General features: G+C 37.1%; 1 protein-coding gene across 2 annotated transcripts in view; it reads right to left on the bottom strand.

Annotated features, from left to right (window-relative positions):
* The window catches only part of GramD1B (GRAM domain containing 1B), a 390336-nt gene that overhangs the window by 60886 nt on the left and 310491 nt on the right, over window positions 1-18959 (bottom strand). For both annotated transcript variants that reach the window (XM_090412772.1, XM_090412773.1), the window contains one exon: window positions 16586-16741. In XM_090412772.1, the coding sequence (XP_090268898.1) occupies window positions 16586-16741 (156 nt within the window). The remainder of the gene's footprint in view (window positions 1-16585; window positions 16742-18959) is intronic.

Genomic DNA, 18959 nt, shown 5'->3' with positions numbered 1-18959 from the left:
TGTGAAGAATTGCTGTTCAGAAGACATCAGAAAAAGGTTAGGAATGGCTAAAACAACAGTCAGAGACCTGTCTAAAATCTTTGTTCCTCCATGGGAACAAAGTTGAGGATTTTGGATGCAGTTCTTTTTCCAACAGTAACTTATGGATGTGAGACTTGGAACCTAAAGAAGTCAGATAAGAAATGGATATCTGCTTTTGAGATGTGGTGTTACAGAAAGCTGTTAAGGATATCATATACTGAAAGTCATACAAATGAATGGGTGATAGAAAAGATCAGTAGAACTTTAAAGCTCCTTATGAATACTGACAGAAGAAAGTTAAAATATTTTGGACACATAGAAAGGATGGAAGGTGGGACTTCTCAGAACAGTAACAGAAGGTCAAGTTCCTGGAAAAAGAGGCAGGGGTAGACCATCAATGAGATGGATGGATGGTATGTGTGGAGTGACTGATCTTCAGAGAGTTGAGGCCGCCAGAAAAGCAAACAACAGGACTACATGCAAGGCCTGGTGTGGCACATCACCGAACATCGGAGTAACCATACGGCATCTGTAGATGCCCAGTGAACATAGAGAGAGAGAAAAATCAAATTTTCTTACAACTGCACTTTTTTATCCTATATAAACAAACTGATAAGTTCCATGCCTTCACAATAAAAAGCTTGCATCAGTAGTCTCTTTGTACACCAATAAGTCTATAATAAATATTTCCAACTGCTTAATGAAAAATGAAATCAGTATCCTGAAAAAAAGGTCTTAACTTCACAGTCACTCCCAAACACATTCCAAAAGTTGAATTTTTTGCAGCGCTGAAAAGGTCCCTTCAGCTCTCTACCATAGAGTACCTCAATGATATAAGATTTAAGACTGCAGTTCTGTCCTCATCTCTCCCTCCAAAAAGCAATATCACAAACACAGAAAGGAGAGTGATTTCAGATTTAAAAAAGAACAAGGAACATAATCCTCAAGACAGACAAGGACAATGCTATATTTATGAACACAGTTGACTACAAGTCAAATATTTCACTACTTCTTTTAGACTACTCTGTTTAACCCTCCCCAGACTATAATACTACTTAGACTAATCAGGAAGAGACCAATGAACTTTTATAAAATATACTAATCTGGCCCATAGATTTAAAGAAACAGCTAAATTCAATGTATCTTTTAACCCTAAAAGATACCATACAGGGTTCTGTATAGAAAATTTATAAGGCTAGTATACACTTATGACCAATAATGGACAAAATAAGTTTGCCTACCTACCTGTTATCTAAGTACCTCTCCACTTTACATTTTGTTCAGACACGACATTTCCATCATGTCATTAGACATTCTGGCCAGTCTAGATATTGTTTCTCATTTGCTAATGTTCCTGATGATGAAGTTCTAAATCTCATTAATGATCTGTTCCTCCTAATGCTATTAAATATTCAAACATTGCCTGAACTCTAATTACTTTAAAATGGAATGGCCAATTTTTCAGAACTTTTTTTGGCTCGCCATGGGAAGTCCTTTGTCTCCACTATGTGCTGACCTATTCTTCATGGAAAATTTCTGAAAAAAAGATTTTTAACACCAGCCAACTCAAAATCGTCAGTCTGGTGGAGATACATTGTTGATATCTGGAAACACAAGGTCACTGAATTAAACAACCTCAATGAACTCATTCCACCAAAAAAGAAAATTCAGTTTGGAAATAAAAAGTGAAGGAAGATTATCCTTTCTAGATTTTTGAATAAAAAAAAAAAAAAAATGCAAATAATGGTTTTCACACTTGATATATATTACATGCCAACCCATACTGATTGTTACCTATATTTGCTGCACACTTCCCCTTCATAAAAAAATGGGCATCATTCATATGCTTAAAAATATGTCACTTCCATCTTAAGAAGTAACAAGATTAATGAAGAACTATAAATTCCACTCCATCATCTAACTTTTAATGGGCATCCAAAAAAAACTTGTCAAAAAATTGCTTTTTTATAATTCTGCTCCACAGCAAAATCCTGATGCATGCTAGAGAGACACTGTATCGATCCCTTACATTGGTAGACTTTCAAGAACATTGCTAATCTCCTGAAACCTCATGATATCAGGGTGGCTTATAAATATATATTCCCTGCTCATATGGCCTTTCATATATAGGTCAGACTCCAAGAAGTTTTGAGATAAGAACAAAGAACATCTTGGAGATGTTGCTCATAACAGAGAAAACCAGAGGACTAACTTACTGAATTTTCTCTTCTAATACAATCAAACATTATAAGGGAGATTTTGGGTGCATCATTCCAAATGTGATAACAATATTCTAAGATTAGACAGATCTGGAGCCATTAGGAAAAAGAAAACCAGGACGTCCTCTTAAACGATTCAACGATGACTTCTAAGGCCGGAGCAGGCCATGCTGGGCCTAAATTCTTGATACGTATGATGACGATAATAGACAGATCTGGAATTTAGAAAGTGTTAGAAGTTGTGTAGGAGGGTACTAATGTTTTAAATGAAAAAGAAAACTAATTAAAAATTTTTTTTTTATTGAGGCTGCAGAGTTTATAGATGTGATGTGATGTGTTTGTAACACTATATGCAAGATATTCAAGTCACCAAAGAAGAAAAATCTGATCTTGGCTGGTGACCAGAATATTATCAAAAGTAAGAGGGAGCGAAGCAAGATATTTCTTCAAGAAATAAGCCAGGATTGTGCTTTGATAGCATTAAAATTCAATAGTTTATCTTTATCTCACTTGAGAATGATGAGGATATCATGCAGTGACTTGAAGCTTGAATCATTTTAGATAAACTAAAACAATGTGGGATTAATATCCCCTTAATTTTAACTAAACAGAGTTTTATCAGTAAAGAAGAGGAACAAAGTGTATGTCATCAGCAAAAACTATGGATAGAATTTGAAGTTAGTGAAAGAATGTCACTGATGTATAGGAGGAACAGTATGAATGAAAACACAGAGATCCCAGATATCCTGGCACAGATAGAGAAATCTGATGAGAACTTGTCTGTCATGACACACAATAAACAACCAAAAAGGAAGATGGCAACTTGGTAAGGAGGACTTGATGCCAGACTCAATCAAATAACTTGGAAATATCAAGAACAATCATGTTCACATGATTGCTCTTGATATTTCCAAGGCTAGCTAGAACTCATTTCATGTAAGGTTAGCTAGAACTTACATGAAATGAGAGTGGTAGAATCTATACTGGTGATTACTAATTAACAGTAGATTTCCACATAGCGAAGAAGAAAGTTGCTGTTGATGACCTTTTTCATTACTTTTAAGAGTCTTGAGTTAAGGACAAATGGGAAAATAGCTGGCATTCTTCCCCTTCACATTTTTATTTTATTTTATTTTTTAAAGGAGCTAGATAAAGGCTTGCTTCCATGCTATTGAAAGTATATGCAAGATAAGTATGGCTGCTTGTATAGGCAATACAGAATGGAGCACAAATTTTTAGCACGAATGGCCAGATACCATCTGGACCAGAGGACTTCTTAATATCAAGACTATCAAAGATTTTTTTGATGTCCTTCTGGGTGAAAGATCAGAGGAAGAGAAGGAGGAGACATGTTTTGTACAGTTCATGGTATAGTTGGAAATTGCCTTGTCTATACAAGAGCTCTACCTTATCATTAGGTAATTTTTTTACCATCAGAATGTTGAGAGAGAGAGAGAAGAAAACAAGACTAGTTGTTTTGGAGGTTGTGAGGCTAGGGTGTATTTTACATAAATTCTTCTGGCAGTCTGCTTATCTCACAGGATGAAAAACCTTATCACCTCGGTACAAGATTGGCTAACTCACATTAGATGAAAAAATCCATATAAAGGTGCTTCAAACTCAACTCCTTCCATCCAAAGGGCATCATCGATACAAACTGAGTTACAGAGGCTCGAGGACACAAGTTAGGTCCAACAGCCTTAGCAAAAGACCAGAACGCAATTTTTTATTTAGAATTTTTGAAACATGATATTCATTTTGTATTTGGCTCTTATGAAATTTGCTTTGTATTTGTTGGTTTCTTTAAGTTATTATAAGCTGAATGAAGATCTCGGGTTTTTGACATGAGGTAGTGAATGTATACTGAATTTGTAAATCAAGTCCTTTGGCACTCTTGTTAGTAAACTCAAAACTTGATAACGGGTTGTGGAATTTTTGAGCAGCGTGAGAGATGAACAGAGGCATAAAGGCTTCAGCATTATGCATAAGCCACCAAGCAGTGGCCGCTTATACATAAGCACTGCAACACCCCCAAGGAAAAAACAAAAAAATAAAACTTTGTTAGTGTTTATAAATAATAACAATGCTTACACAATTATATAAATGCAATACAACATGTTAAAGGTTACAGCTTATGTTTCAACATTGAGTGAATAGTTAATAATTAGAATTGTTCGAATAACGCTTTAGATTATGAAACAAATGCACTGTGATCTAACGCAGTGTCAGAATTATCACATTTGGTCAGCTGCGGCTAGACTCGCCGATATTCATTTGCACTTGTCACTGCACGTAACAAGTGAATCTGACACTGCTTGTTGAGCAGTGTCGCTACAGATAAATTGTATGATTGCATGCATTATTTCTGTGAGATATGAAACTTTTGAAACTTATGAAAAATGAAGCTTATTAACTCTTTATATTTAAGTATGAAACTTTTATTATTGGTGTGTGTTCGTGGTGAGGGTGAAATATTTTTGGTAAATCTTATTTCATTCTGTTAAAATAACATATAATTATTTATTTATTATAGATACCAGGCTGAATTATGACGAGTGCCACTGTTGAAAATATGAAAAGAATTATATTTTCTCAATCAAGGTTACATGAAAAATTATCGTTACACAAAACAAATGTACTGCTATCTAATGCAGTGTCGGAATTATTACGTTCGATCAGTTGCAGCAGACTCGCCGATATTCATTTGCACTTGTCTGCGCAAGTGAATCCGATACTGCTCATTGAGCAGTGTCAGTACAGATAAATTGTATGCTTGCATGCAAAATTATTATTAAAAATTTTATTAATATTAAATTTAATAGATAACATTAATTTCAAATATATATATATATATATATATTATTTTCACATAATATTTTTAATAAAGCAATTTTTTTAATATGTAAATTTGCTTATTAATAAATCGGTTACTGATTAGGAAAAAATGAATTATTTTTCTTATTTTGTTTATGCAACACCCCACTTAAATTTTCACCGGCTGCCACTGATGACAAGGATGCAGAAGTTAGAAGAGGGCCAGTTGTATGATATTTTACCAATTATCAAAACTGTCATGCTATAAAATGCAATAAGTTCAGTATGAGAGAGGATATGAAAAGGTTGTTGGAAGAGGCGAGAGTGAAGAGTGAGAAAGTGAAAATCGTTAGTATTTTACCTCTCTATGATAAAAATGAATTAAGAAGAAGGACTGTGATGGCAAAGGATTTGAAGCATAGGCTATGTAGAAGGAATAGATGTAAGTTTTTGGACGTGTGTGTGTGTGTGTGTGTGGAGTGAGTTTGAGGGAAGATTGGATTTGTATAAGAGGGATGGCCTACACCTGAATGCATTTGGTATCAGGAGTCTAGAAAAACTAATAAATGGTATGAGACCTAACACAGAGTCAGGGAAACTAAATTATAAAGGGAGGAATGGTGTGAGTGTAAGAGCGACAATGTTATATAACATGTTAATGACGGGGAATCGGCTTTGTCATGGAAATGTTGATGAGGAGAGAACGATTTTGGGTTTGTGTTCGTCCAGTTCGGACCCATCATATGTGTGCAAAGATCTCTACACGTGTAAGGCATTAGAGAATAATAGAGATCTGCAAGTTGTCCAACTGTGTCAGGCAGACTGCACACACAGACTGCACACAATACAAAAGAACAAACAGGTAGATTATTATGCCTGTACACGAATGATAGGAGTATCAGAAACAAAGGGATAGAGTTTGTTGCCTTAGTCAATATGCTGCAACCTCAGATAGCAGGTATTAGTGAGATGTGACTATCAGAATCAGACCTACTAACTGGTATCCAGTGTCAAGGGTACAGCATTTTTAGGAAGGATAGAGAGGATAGGAGAGGGGGGGAGGGCATGCTGCTAATGATATTGGATGACTTGAATCCAGTTAGAGTTGAAACCTATGTTGTAGTAATACTACTAACAATATTTCATGTGGCAGTGAGTTTGAAGCCATCTGGTGTGAGGTGGAATCTAACAAGACTAATTACATAGTGGGGTGTTGTTAGAGACCTGGTGGATCAGTTGCTAGTGATGAAGAAATGCATCACCAAATAGAAAAGATGAGTGCAAAAAGAGTAATCATAATGGGAGACTTTAATTATCCAAATATTGATTAGGTAGCAGAAGCTCATGAGAAGAATGAAAATGCATTTATTGAGCTGTCGCGGGACAACTTCCTCAAGCAGCATGTGACAGAAGGAATTCGAAGGCAAAGGAGTGTCAGATTTGATTATAGTGTTAGAGGGCGTTTCAGTTAAAGATGTAACTATTCTGCCTCTGGTTGGTGACAGTGATCATGCGGCACTCACTTGAGAAGTGACTAAGTTTATGAATGTTCCATTTAGAAAAGGTTACATGCTGAACTACAAAGCAGGAAATCATGACCAACTGAGGAGTATACTGAGTTCAGTGGAATGGGATCGGATGCTGGATGGAAAGAATACTGAGAGTACATGGGAAGCATTTAAACAACACTTGAATGATGCGATATCAAAATGTGTCCTGAGAGTTCGAAGAATAAATAGAGTAGGAGTCAAATGGATGTGTAATCTTAATAAGCAAGAGATTTGTAAGAAAAGGACAATTTGGAAGGAATACCGTGTGCATAAGGATGACGTGCATTATGAACATTATAAGCAGCAGGCTAGAATAGTCACAACTGTTGTATGGAAAGCAAAGTCTGAGTATGAAAAGAAACTGGCTCTGAGTGCTAAAGACAACCCACAAGAATTCTATCGATATGCTGCAAGTAAAAGAAAGAATGAATATGAAAGAACAACTCTTCTAAACCCTGATGGCATGAGGGTTAAAGATGGAGAAGAGGTTGTTCAGTAAATGAGTGCTCATTTTCTTAAAGCTATCAAGCTGGTGTATGCAACACTGAACTCACTGTTACCTCTTCATTAGATGAAGAAACGCAGGTGTACGAGGACAAGGTATTAGAGCTCTTGCACAAATTGAATAAGAATTCAGCAAAAAGAAAAGACGGCATCCTTGGAAGCTAAGAATGAATGCATCTAAGAAGGGGTGAGGACTAGATTTTTCTCTAGTCCTCACCCCTGGATGTTGGATTTCCACTGGATGTTGTGAGTGCAAGCAGTGTGAATGAATTGAAGAATGATAGCTGGTGTGTGTAGTATGTGGCCTCCCTCGATGAGTCTCTGACTGCCTGGAGGTCTCTCTTAATAATAATAATAATAATAAAAGGTGATGCTTGGCTATGAATTTGCCAAGGGAGCAAAAACCTAACTATGCAACTAGGAATGAAAGGCCCCATTTCAATTACTTGGTCAGAGCAGGTCTTTGGATTGGGAAAATCCAAGGTGTTGAGAACAATTATGATTATTATCTGGCATTATGTTAGGTATGAGAACAATTTATGTTACATTGGTAAAGAGTATATTTCAGCTTGATGTCCAGCTTGAAAAATAAAATTAGAGTAAGGAAAGGCAAACTGAATTATGAGAAAGTCTCCAAGGAAGATGATCTCACTGTTCTTCCAGATGATAATTAATCAAAGAGATCAGAATGGTCATCAGAATTAAGAAAACGATAAAGGCAACAAATAAATGAAACAAAGTGCAAAATGAAATTTTGAGCCAGAGCAGATAAAGAGGAGAATCAAGTTTTAGTAACCTTTGGCATGAAATCTCAGAATTGGCATATGTATATATGAAATGCATATATTCTGATATTCTTATGGAATCCATCATGCACAATATAATTTAGGAGAGTTTAAATCAATCGTAGTTATAGAACATGCTAGTTCAGTAAACAATAACAGTACAGATTTCTGAGTTGGGCCAAGCTGCTAATTTTAATATCAGGATAATTCCAATTTTAAATGCCGGCCAGGTTGGCCGAGTGGTTAGTGTATCTGCTCTTCAGTAAAAAGGCTGCAGGTTAGAATCCTGTAGTGGGCATGGATGTTTGTGATTATCTGTAAAAATGTAAAAAACTCAAACTTATGTGGAAGTAAATTTAATCAATGTAAAATTTTCGTGTAAGCATCAAGGACATCCTCAGTACATTAACAACAGAACACTAAATAAAGTGCAGTAAAAGAATTGATTTTAACAAGCATCACTATAGCATAATAAGACAGACTGTAAATTCCTAAAATAAAACCTAAACAACAATCAAGAATTTACAAGATTGATACAGTAATATTTCCCTTTATCATCATCATCAAATTCCTGACATGCACCCTCACTAAAGAGACAGGATATGATAGTACTACTTGAAAAACTTACATCATTACTAACTACCTATCTATAATTTTCCTCCAAATCAATCTGTTACCTGTCAAGACTCCAACATTATCAAATGTTATATTTCTGTCTTCTAATGCAATTTTTACAGTATCAATCCACCTATATCTTTGTCTTCCTCTGGGTCTTTTTGCAGCAGAGAACACTTGTTTTGTTAATCTTTCCTCTCCCATTCTGTTTAAGCAACCATGCCATCTGAGATTAGCTCTGCAAGCAATTCCTGGATGCTAACAATGTCAAGTTCTTTCCTAATATCCTCCTTTTTAACATGATATTACCATTGATGCCATCTGTTCACGCATCTAATCTTTCAAAGGACTCTCATATCTGTGGTCTTTAGTGTTTAGTCAAGTGTTTTATTTCTAACCCAACTCTCAGATCCATAAGTTAAAACTGGTTTGAACACTGTCTTGTATACAGCTAATTTAGTGTTTTGACTAATTTCTCTCTTATTCCATATAAATTTATTCAGTTGACTTCCTACCATACCAGTTTTGTTGATTCTGTTGTATATTTCCATATTTAATTTACCGTCATCACTAAAAATTGTGCTTAGGTAGCTGAAATGTTTAACTTGTTTTATAGGTTCTCCATTCATAATGCAGTTGAAATCTTGTACCAGATTTATTTAGAAAAATATAACATCATCTGCATAAAGTAAAGACTGAGATTAACATCTCCAATTTTGATATCAGGTTTAATACCACTTTCTTCATAATGTGATCCATATAGATAATAAATAACAGAGTGGATAATGTACATCCTTGTCTGACACCAGATTTAACATTAAACCATCTTCCTATACTTCCTTTAATTCTAATTGCTGACTTACACCTCGAATAAAGGCTAAGTATTGCTTGATATAATGCTCCATTGACACCAAACAAATGTAACACTTTGAACAGCTTCTCTCTTGGCACTCTGTCATATGCCTTTTCCAGATCTAGAAAACTTAAATACAGATCTTTGTTATATTCTCATGATTTCTCAACTATTTGTCGTAACGTGGAAATTTGATCCTGACAGCCTCTATTTGGCCTGAATCTAGCTTGTTCTTCACCTATCTTCCCTTACAATCCTTCTCAACTGTTTCTTAAGTATGCAGTTACACCCCGAGTTATGTAATACACAACTTACTTAAATTCACAGTTACATTATTATTATTATTATTACTTGCCACCTCCAGGGTGGCAAGTAATAATTCCTCGATGAGTCTTTGGACTCATCGAGGAACGGTGCTACTCTACAACTCTGTCTCCACCACTTTCACCAACCACAATGAACCGCAACTACACCAACATCATCTACAGCCTACCACAACAACTATTAAATTTTCACAGGTAATCACAAACATCCATGCCCACAGCAGGATTCGAACCCAGAGCCTTTTGCCTGGAGAACGGCTATGCTAACCATTCAGCCAATTAGGCCGGCAAAAAAAAAACCCAATTGTTCATGCCAGACATCCATTAACTCAGGAACAGGTCGAAAAAAGGCTTAGTAAAAGTTCCTCTAGTCTGCAACTAGACTTGAACTAAGTTTGGCTTTGGGTGGTTTAGCGCTGAGGATTACAAGCACCACTTCCACTGAGCTACACAGGCTCTCTCAATAAATCTACTAGCATGCATGAACATATTTGGCTTTGCACAGGTGCATCTTTGACAGCCTTATTGCAGTACAGTTGTAGATGCCTCGCACAGTTAGCTGTCACTTGTTATCAATGCTAGTTTCGTTGTTTTTTTAACCATAAAATGGAATGCAAATGCAAAACTGAATGCGCTGGTAATAAATCTAAAAAACAAAGGTCTGTAATTAATTACTTAGAAGAAAAGTTGAAAATAATTTGTATGTATGAAGGTGGGAAAATTCTATCAACAATAGCTCGAGAAATAAATCAACCTATTTCAACAGTGAATATAACAGGGAAGGATAAAGTTCGCATTACTGAAAGCACGAAAGGTGCGGTAACGTTGAAGGCCACAATTATTACCAAGAAGAGGCTGGGCTCAATATCAGAGATGGAGAAATTGTTGTCTCACTGGATCGATGATCTGACACAGAAGCGAATACTGTTAAGTTTACTGTTTATCCAGGAGAAGACTATGCCCTTTTATAAGGATTTAAAAGATCAGGCCAGCATCACAGATGTGGAGAGTACATTTAAAGCTAGTGCTGGATGGTTCAAATGATTCAAGAACCATACAAATCTACACAGCATCAAAATCACGGGTGAGGCAGCAAGTGCAGATACAGATGCAGCAAATCGATTTCCCGAACTTCTGGCAGAAATGACTGAGGAGGGGGAATATTTGCCTGAGCAAATATTTAATGTTGATGAAATAGCTCTGTTTTGGAAGAGGATGTCAACACGGACATTTATTGCAAAAGAGGGAAAATCTATGCCTGGATTCAAGGTTGCAAAAGATCAGATCACTGTTATGATTGGCAGCAACATTTCAGGGGACTTAAAACTTAAACTGCTTACAGCATACCATTCCCAGAGACTGTGCGCCTTTAAGAATATTGACACGAGTATGCTGCCCGTAATCTGGAAATTCGACTTATGTAAAATTTGAGTTACGTAAAGCATTACTTATGTAACTGCACTAGCATAAACCTTACCAGGAACACTCAATGGAGAGATATCTCTATTATTCTCACATTCAGTTTTTTCTCTTTTTTTATATATGGGTACTCCACTCCAATCATCTGGAATTTGTCCCTTTGTCCAAACCTTCTGAACTATGCAGTGCAGCCACTGTAAGACTTTTATACCTCCATACTTAGCATTTCTGGTCGAATATCATCTACTCCAGATGCATTTCCACATTTCAGGCATTTGATGGCCTTTTCTACTTCAAGTATGGATATATAGTTGATCAACCAATATCAACTATAGGTTGATATTGGCTGCCAGGGACAGGAGACTTTTTTTGTGTCTAATTTGGACAGTATTTTTCAGCTCTCTCTCTCTGGCAAAAGGATATAGGGGGCATCTGAAATGGTTGGGGGCATTTACCATTGTCAGTTATTGCATGCAAAGTGTGAAGCCAGAAGATTGGCTTTTTCTGTGAGTGATGATGCAATAGAGCCATCTGGGAATGATAGGGGTGGGAATAGTGTTGGACAGAAGTTATGGTCAATTGCTTTGGTGAGAGACCAAAAGGCTTGGCTGCCGTTTGGACAGGCTGCTAGCTTCCTGTTTTTTTGCTCTTTCAAACTCTGTTTTAGAAACATTGATTATTTTTTTTTTTGCAACTATTTCAGGCTTCAGTATATGTTCTAAAGGAAGATGGGGTTCTTGATTTGAGCCAGTTACGGTAAGTTTGGTTTTTCATTTGTACAGCCTTAGCAAATCTTTTGGAGAACCAGGGTTTAATTACGGAATGTATGTTTCCATGCCAGTAAGGATTACTTTGGTGATAAGTTTAGTGTATATGTTTCGGTTGGAAGGCCAGAAGCAATAGTCCAACCATGGGAATGTGACATAGAAGTTGCAGAGGCTGTCTCACTTCTCACTGTTATAATGCCAAACTACTCTTGTATGGGAGTGGCTGTGTAAGCATTGTTGCATGGGAAGAGATGAGCACTAGATTGTGGTCAGAATTAGGGGAGCCCATTACTTTCACTGTGTATTTGGAAAGGTCATTGGTAAGGAAGAAATCTAGGGTGTTTGGGGAGTGGTTCGGGTTACCTGATATTCTGGTTGGCATCTGAACAAGTTGTGGAAGGTCATTAATGACAGCAAATGTTTCAGCATCTTTGCCTGCAAGATCTGTACAACTGGAGGAGAAAAGCCAGCTGGTGTTGTGGACATTAAAATCTCCTAGGAGGATAATTTCGTTGTTAGGAAAGTGGGACTGAAGAAAATCAATTTTTAAAAAGAGAAAATTAAAGAGCTCAGAGTGGCTGGTGGCATTGGGTGAGTGATAGAGACAGCAAATGAATTTGACTGAGTGGGGAAGGAATATTTTCAACCAAACAAGATCAAAGTTGGGAGATTCTAGGTTGGGTGCTATCTGGCAAGATATGTCAGAGCAGATGTATGCACAAACACCACTCTTGGGTCGAAAGGAGTATTTGAATGCCTGTTGAGTGTTTTTCACCACTGTGCTGTCACTGATCATTTCATTTAGCAATTTTTCAAAGTAATTACTCCATACATCAAGGATATCTTTTTCTCCAATTTTAGAGTCACATTTATTATCTCTATTTCCTTTTACAACACTCTTTCCTCCATTTCTGAGCTTTTCAACAGCCTCCAGAATATCTTGCCACTTTCCTGATATTTATTTTCTATGTTCTGACCAAAGTCATCCCATGACTTTTGTTTAGCTAGTTTTATTATTTGTTTATTAGTTTTACGCAGTGTTTAGCTTTCTTACATTTGTCTCTGTATTCTCTAAGAGCACAAACTGACTTATTTGCCAGGAACTTTTTGATATGCTTTCTTCTTTTCTTTCACTGCCTCTAACTTTCTGAGTTAACCATGGAGTTCTAATTTTTCTATCCTTACAGACAACCTCACCACACTCCTCTCTGGCTGAATCAATCAATGCTTTCTTCAGGATTTGTAACTGAATCTCCAATGCTTGGCTCTTGTTTTCAAACTCTTTTAATTTTTCTTCAATGATGTTTGTGTATTTCAGTCTACATCTGAAAGCTGCTATACCTTGATTTGTCTTAAAACTTTCTTACCCACTTTTCTTTTCAATATGAAATTCAATTTTATCCTGCTCAAATCTAAAGTGATTACTTCCTATTTCAAATCCTCTCTATACTGTTTGGTCCTGAACCAGTGGGAAGACATCATTATCAACTATAACATAGTCAATGAGATGTTTTCTTATTTCTTGCATCTTCTCTACATGTGAATTTGTGCACAATTTTTATATTGGAACATGGTGTTAGTAATAACTAATCCATGTCCTGAACAGAAATCCAGCAGACATTTACCATTATTATTAGCTTTGTGCTTTTCTCCATTTTCCAAAACATTTCTATATGTCTGGTAATCATTTCCTATTCTGCTGTTCAGATCTCCAACAAGAACCAACTTTTCCTTTTTCATTGAGCCAAATGCATTCTCTAATGTCACAAAAAATTCCTGTATTTCTTCCTTGGTAGAACCTTGTGTGGGACCATAAGCACCAATAAGTTTCACTGTCCAGTTTCCCATTCTGATATCTGCCCACATCACTTTCTACTTGATATTACCTGCCATTCAAGAAGATTATCGTCATATTTAGTATTGAATACTATGGCTACTCCCTCTTTTCCCTGATTGTTATTGCCAGAATATAACATTTTGGTCCACGCGGTTAGCCTAGTGACTGTGCTCTTCGCAACCATATGTCTTGGGAAGGAGTGTCCTAGGTTCGATTCCCGTCGGTGATGTGAGGAGCTGAAGGATCTTCTTCAGCCATAGCCAAGTTAGCCAGTTTTGGGCGTGGACAGTAGGGTTTTTTCACCCAGCAAAGCAGGCAAACCGACCTTGAGAACTCAACATTATGGACATAGGCTACACCGGGGCGTGAGCTGACCACCTTATCCTGTGAACGGTATGAGGTCCGATGATTAATAAAAACCCTCAACACCGCAAGGTAAAAGAGGGAAAAAGGAAAATGCGAGATGAATAACATTTTGTATTTGTCGCTTAGAAAGATTGTCTTCTCCTTGGTTCTACCAAGGAAAAGACAAAGTCATGCCTATTATGTTGATCTAGTACTTATCCAATTCTTCTGCTAGTTCCATTTCTTTCCATTGACATTTCTTATGTTAACAGTATCAATCTTGAACTCTGTTGATGTTGAGTTGGGATACGTTCTGAGATTTGTTCCAGTAGCTGACATTTTGCTGGTTCCCTGATGAAAACAATGGGATCTTGTTTAACCAGGAGATGTCCCACTGGCAAGAAATTCTGTCATGTTGTATGATGATTTTACATTGTGGTTTAAGCTAATAAAAATACAATTTGGTTGGCTAAATTCCAAATTGCCAGCTCATCCTCGTTCGTCCAGCATCCAGGTTAGATATCTAACTAGGTACACTATGAGAAGATGAGGACTGAACATTAGGTCAGAAGTCCCATTCAGTTCTCTGCATTCCATAAAAGGCTGCATGGAGGTTTTCTCCCAGTTATACAGCTTTGACTGTTGAGCACCTTTAAGACATATTGGAATCTTGACAAATAACAGGTCAGATATCTACAACTTTCTTCCAAATTTGGAGGAAAGTTGCAGACAGGAATTAGTAATGATGTAAACTTTTAACATAGTACTATTAAAGTATTCCGTACACTCCTTAAGGGTTCATTTCAGGACTTTGATAACAATGCTCCAATGGAGGAGGGTGTTCACTCCCTAGTAATTAATTAAGGTGAAAGTTTGTGCAATTCAGGGAAGTGTGCTATTTGTACTTTTACTTTTTCTTTCCCTTCAAAAGTGACACTGTTTGAAATGTTTTAAAACTTGAACTGTAACGAACAAATGATTTCTCTTATGGGCAGTTTAATGCACATATTTGTAAAGTTTCCATAATTAGATTTCCATAGCTCAAATGAGCTCCTTGAATATTCTATACATAGCCAGAACTGTATTTTTTACTGAGCAAGTGCGCGTGCACGTGCACGCACACACACACACACACACACAAGGAATTTTTACTGGAGAGGCTTACTGATGAATTGCAAGCAAATTGCATACTGCATATAGCATTTTTCAAAATATGTGTAGAAAGGCTTATGTGTTCGTCGTACATATTGACTAATTTTGATGATAATATATCAGGCACATTGGATACATTCTTAGCGCATTTTAATAGCCAACACCCAAAAATCCACTTTACAATGGAACTGGAAGCTAATAACTGTCTGCCCTTCCCGGATACACTAATCACACGTCTTCCAGATGGTTCCTTATCATTCTCAGTTTTTAGAAAACCCACACATACAGGGAGATATTTACACAAACAATTGCACCATCGCTCTTCTCAACAGTATGGTATCTTAAAAACAAATGAGAGCAACCTGTTCCAATGACAATGCTGCTGAACTGGCTCATTTACGCCACACCTTCTTAGCCAATGGTTATAATCCCCATAAGATAGACAAAATACTAAATGCTCCCAAGAAACCCCTCCCACTATCCACCACAGAGAACCACAACAAAACAGTCACTATCCCATACATTAAAGGCACATCAGAAAAGATAGCTAGAGTTCTCAATAAACATCGACTACGCACTGTATTCAGACCGCGTATCAAATTAGCAACTCTCATCCTTCCACCCAAGGACAGCATCTCTCCTTTATCACATCCAGGAGTCTACGAAGTACCTTGCTCGTGTGGTGGGCATCCACATCAGTGAACATAAAAGATACACCCGGCGCTATCGCTATGGCAAGTCGGGCCTAGCAGACCATGCTTTGGATACCCCAGCACCCAGGATTAACTGGAAGAAAACAAAAGTACTGCACAGAAGCCTTGAAACATACTCCGAATCTTAACAAATATGGCTGCATAAATTTGCCTAAGATTTGGGAGACAGCCATCTTAAGACATAACTGGTACCTGCTTTCTCTCTCTCTCTCTGTTTTTTTTTTTTTAAACTATATATAGAGGATACCTAATTAGGACTAGTCTTTGTGTTGTTGCTACAATTTTTCAAACTATCCCATTATAACGCCATGTTGTTGTTGTAGTCTCGTGTACTGTGACAAACTGTGTTTTGTGCTCTGAAGATGCTGGTTATAACACCAGCGAAATATCAGCAATAAGTCAATAAATAATTATTTGCTTATCTTTCTGTGTTCTGATATATATGTGTTCGTCAAAATTAGTCAACATTTTTCAAAATATATTAATTTTAAATTATTCCTATAATTATGCATGTAATTTCAAACTGTTATTTGTTTTGACTTGACATTACAGCAGAGTGGATGTTGTCTAAAATTAATACCAGCATAGCAGGAGAGATGACTAGAATATTAGCAGAGCATAAAACATTACCCTTAATCATTACTTAAATGTATCAAATAAAATGTTACCTAGTTTCCGAACTGATGCTTGTTTTTGTAAAATTCTAGGGGCTTCATTTAATCCATCACTTTTCCCTGAGTCAACTTTAATTCGTTTGCGTCTTCGTGTTTTCTTCAGAGTAACTTGTTGATTACTACGTTCTGCTTCTTTGTTTAAAGCCACTTCTGAAAAAAAAAAAAAAAAAATAGTGATAAATTCTGAAAAACTTGAAAACTCAAAAACATTTATTACCTAAAGGTAAAAATGTTCTACGGCAAAGTAAGACTGCTGATGGGAATTATTCAGAGAAGTACACTCACTTGATATGTACGAAGGAATATCACAAAATTATTATTATTATTATGGGCTCCTCCAAGGAGTCCTTAGACTCATTGAGGGAGGCTCTAAACATCATGTTAAGAACTATCCAACATTTACACAGTATCTATCATACTTTGCTTTGAACTCATTCACAATCATGGCACTGACAACCGACTCTGGAAACCTATTCTACTCATTCACTACTCTCCAATCAAAAAAAACCAAGTTCTAATACCCTTGCTAACTACACTCTTACTCAGTTTCTATGGATGACCCCTAGTTCTCCCACCACCAGACCTGTTCTGAAAAATTTCCTCTGAATTAATCTTATAAAAACCCCTCAGTAATTTGTATGTCTCAATCATATTCACCCCTTTTCTGCCTATCAACTAGTTTCTGTAACTCACAAATCTTCAACCTGTTCTCATCAGGTTCATTCCATAGACCGGCTAACATCTTGGTCACTTGCCTCTGGATCCTCTCCACCTCCTACTCATCACCAAGAAACCTTGGTCAAGATGGGGTTATCAAGGCCAGATGAAGAGGAAAAATAACCAGCTTGTCTCTTTTCGTCAAAGTTACAGTAACCAAGTAATCTGATCAGCTGATTTACCACTTTTGCTACGTGCTCCCTAAACGTCAAAGTTTAGGGAGCACATCAAAGTTTAACTCCCTATCCACTAACACTCCCAAGTCTCTGGTTCATCAATTTCCTGGAGTACAGTTCCACCAATGTGGTATACAGCTGGTAATCTTCTCCCCCAAAAATACATAACCTTACCCTTTGCCACATTAAAGTGATATCCATTCTCCTTTGTCCAGTCTGCCAATCTATCCAAATCATCCTGCAAAATTTTGACATCATCTGTATTAACAATTGCTCTGCCCAACTTTTTGCATTATTGGCAAATAACTGAATAGCTCCTCTCAGATCCTTTCCTATATTGTTAATGTACAAATTAAACAGTCATCCTAGAAGAGAACCCTGCGACACGCCACTAGTCACAGGCCTTGTTTTGGACTCTACTCCTGAATAGACTACTCTATGATATCTCTCCATCAATCACCCTCCTATCCATCTCATGTCTGACTTACCATATACCAGCTCAAGCAAATATATACATACGCCGATGAGCTTGCGATCCTACACCAGTCTACCTCCTTTGTCAACATAATACACCTAGTTCAGAAATCCACCTAGTATTTGCCTAAAATCAATAAACCCTTTCTGGTCCATGGATGAACACTCTTCAGCTGCCTTACCATCAATACCTAACATGTGGAGAGAGAGAGAGAGAACACTGGTCCAACAATCTTCCAACAAATGGTTTCCTGATCGAAGATCCCTGTGCTCCACAACCTTGTTTTGCCCTTCCTAGGAAGACTTGGTCATCTATCAACAGGATCAGAACTAACCAGGAAAGATGTGGCTACCTACTACATAAATGGAGACTATCAGACCACCTTTATTGTAATTTTTCTCCTGTGGCCCAGACAAGCACGCATATTGTGAATGATTGCCCAAGGTGCCAATTTCATGGTGGTGGCCTCCAGGACATCCACGAGGTGACAGATGAGGCCCTGGATTGGCTTTCTGGTCTGGACATTGACCTGAAGCTGCTTTTGCCATAAGAATAAATAAATAAACTGTAAACCAACTTCCTTTATCCAACTCAGCTGTCACTGTATTAAAAAACATGAGCAAATTACTGAGGCATGACCTACCCTTCATTCCACGTAGTATTTTTTTTGTGGAATTTCAGTTGGTAACTTGCTACGTCAGTCTTTGCTACACCAAGACTAATCCAGAGCTGAGACTTAGATTAAGAAATATGGTCAAGGGCACTGACAATTCCCTCGCTGCTTCACGTAAAACTCGATCTGGTATACCATTCAGTCCCACAGCTGTATTCACATTAAGGTTTTGTGATGTGCTAAGCACCTCCATTTCATTTACCTCAGTTCCCATATAAGCCTTTGAATCTCTCATTCCTGCAATATTACCACCTGGATGATATACGCTTGCACAGTGTTCACTTAGTAATTCTACTATTTCAACTGATTTGACAATTACCTCCCTAC

Source organism: Typopeltis vanoorti, chromosome 23, assembly GCF_054136105.1.
Source record: "Typopeltis vanoorti isolate ZY-2024b chromosome 23, IOZ_Tvanoo_1.0, whole genome shotgun sequence".
In the NCBI taxonomy this organism is placed as follows: domain Eukaryota; kingdom Metazoa; phylum Arthropoda; class Arachnida; order Uropygi; family Thelyphonidae; genus Typopeltis; species Typopeltis vanoorti.
Note: the sequence above shows the minus strand (reverse complement) of the source record. Positions and strands in the feature narration are given on the sequence as shown.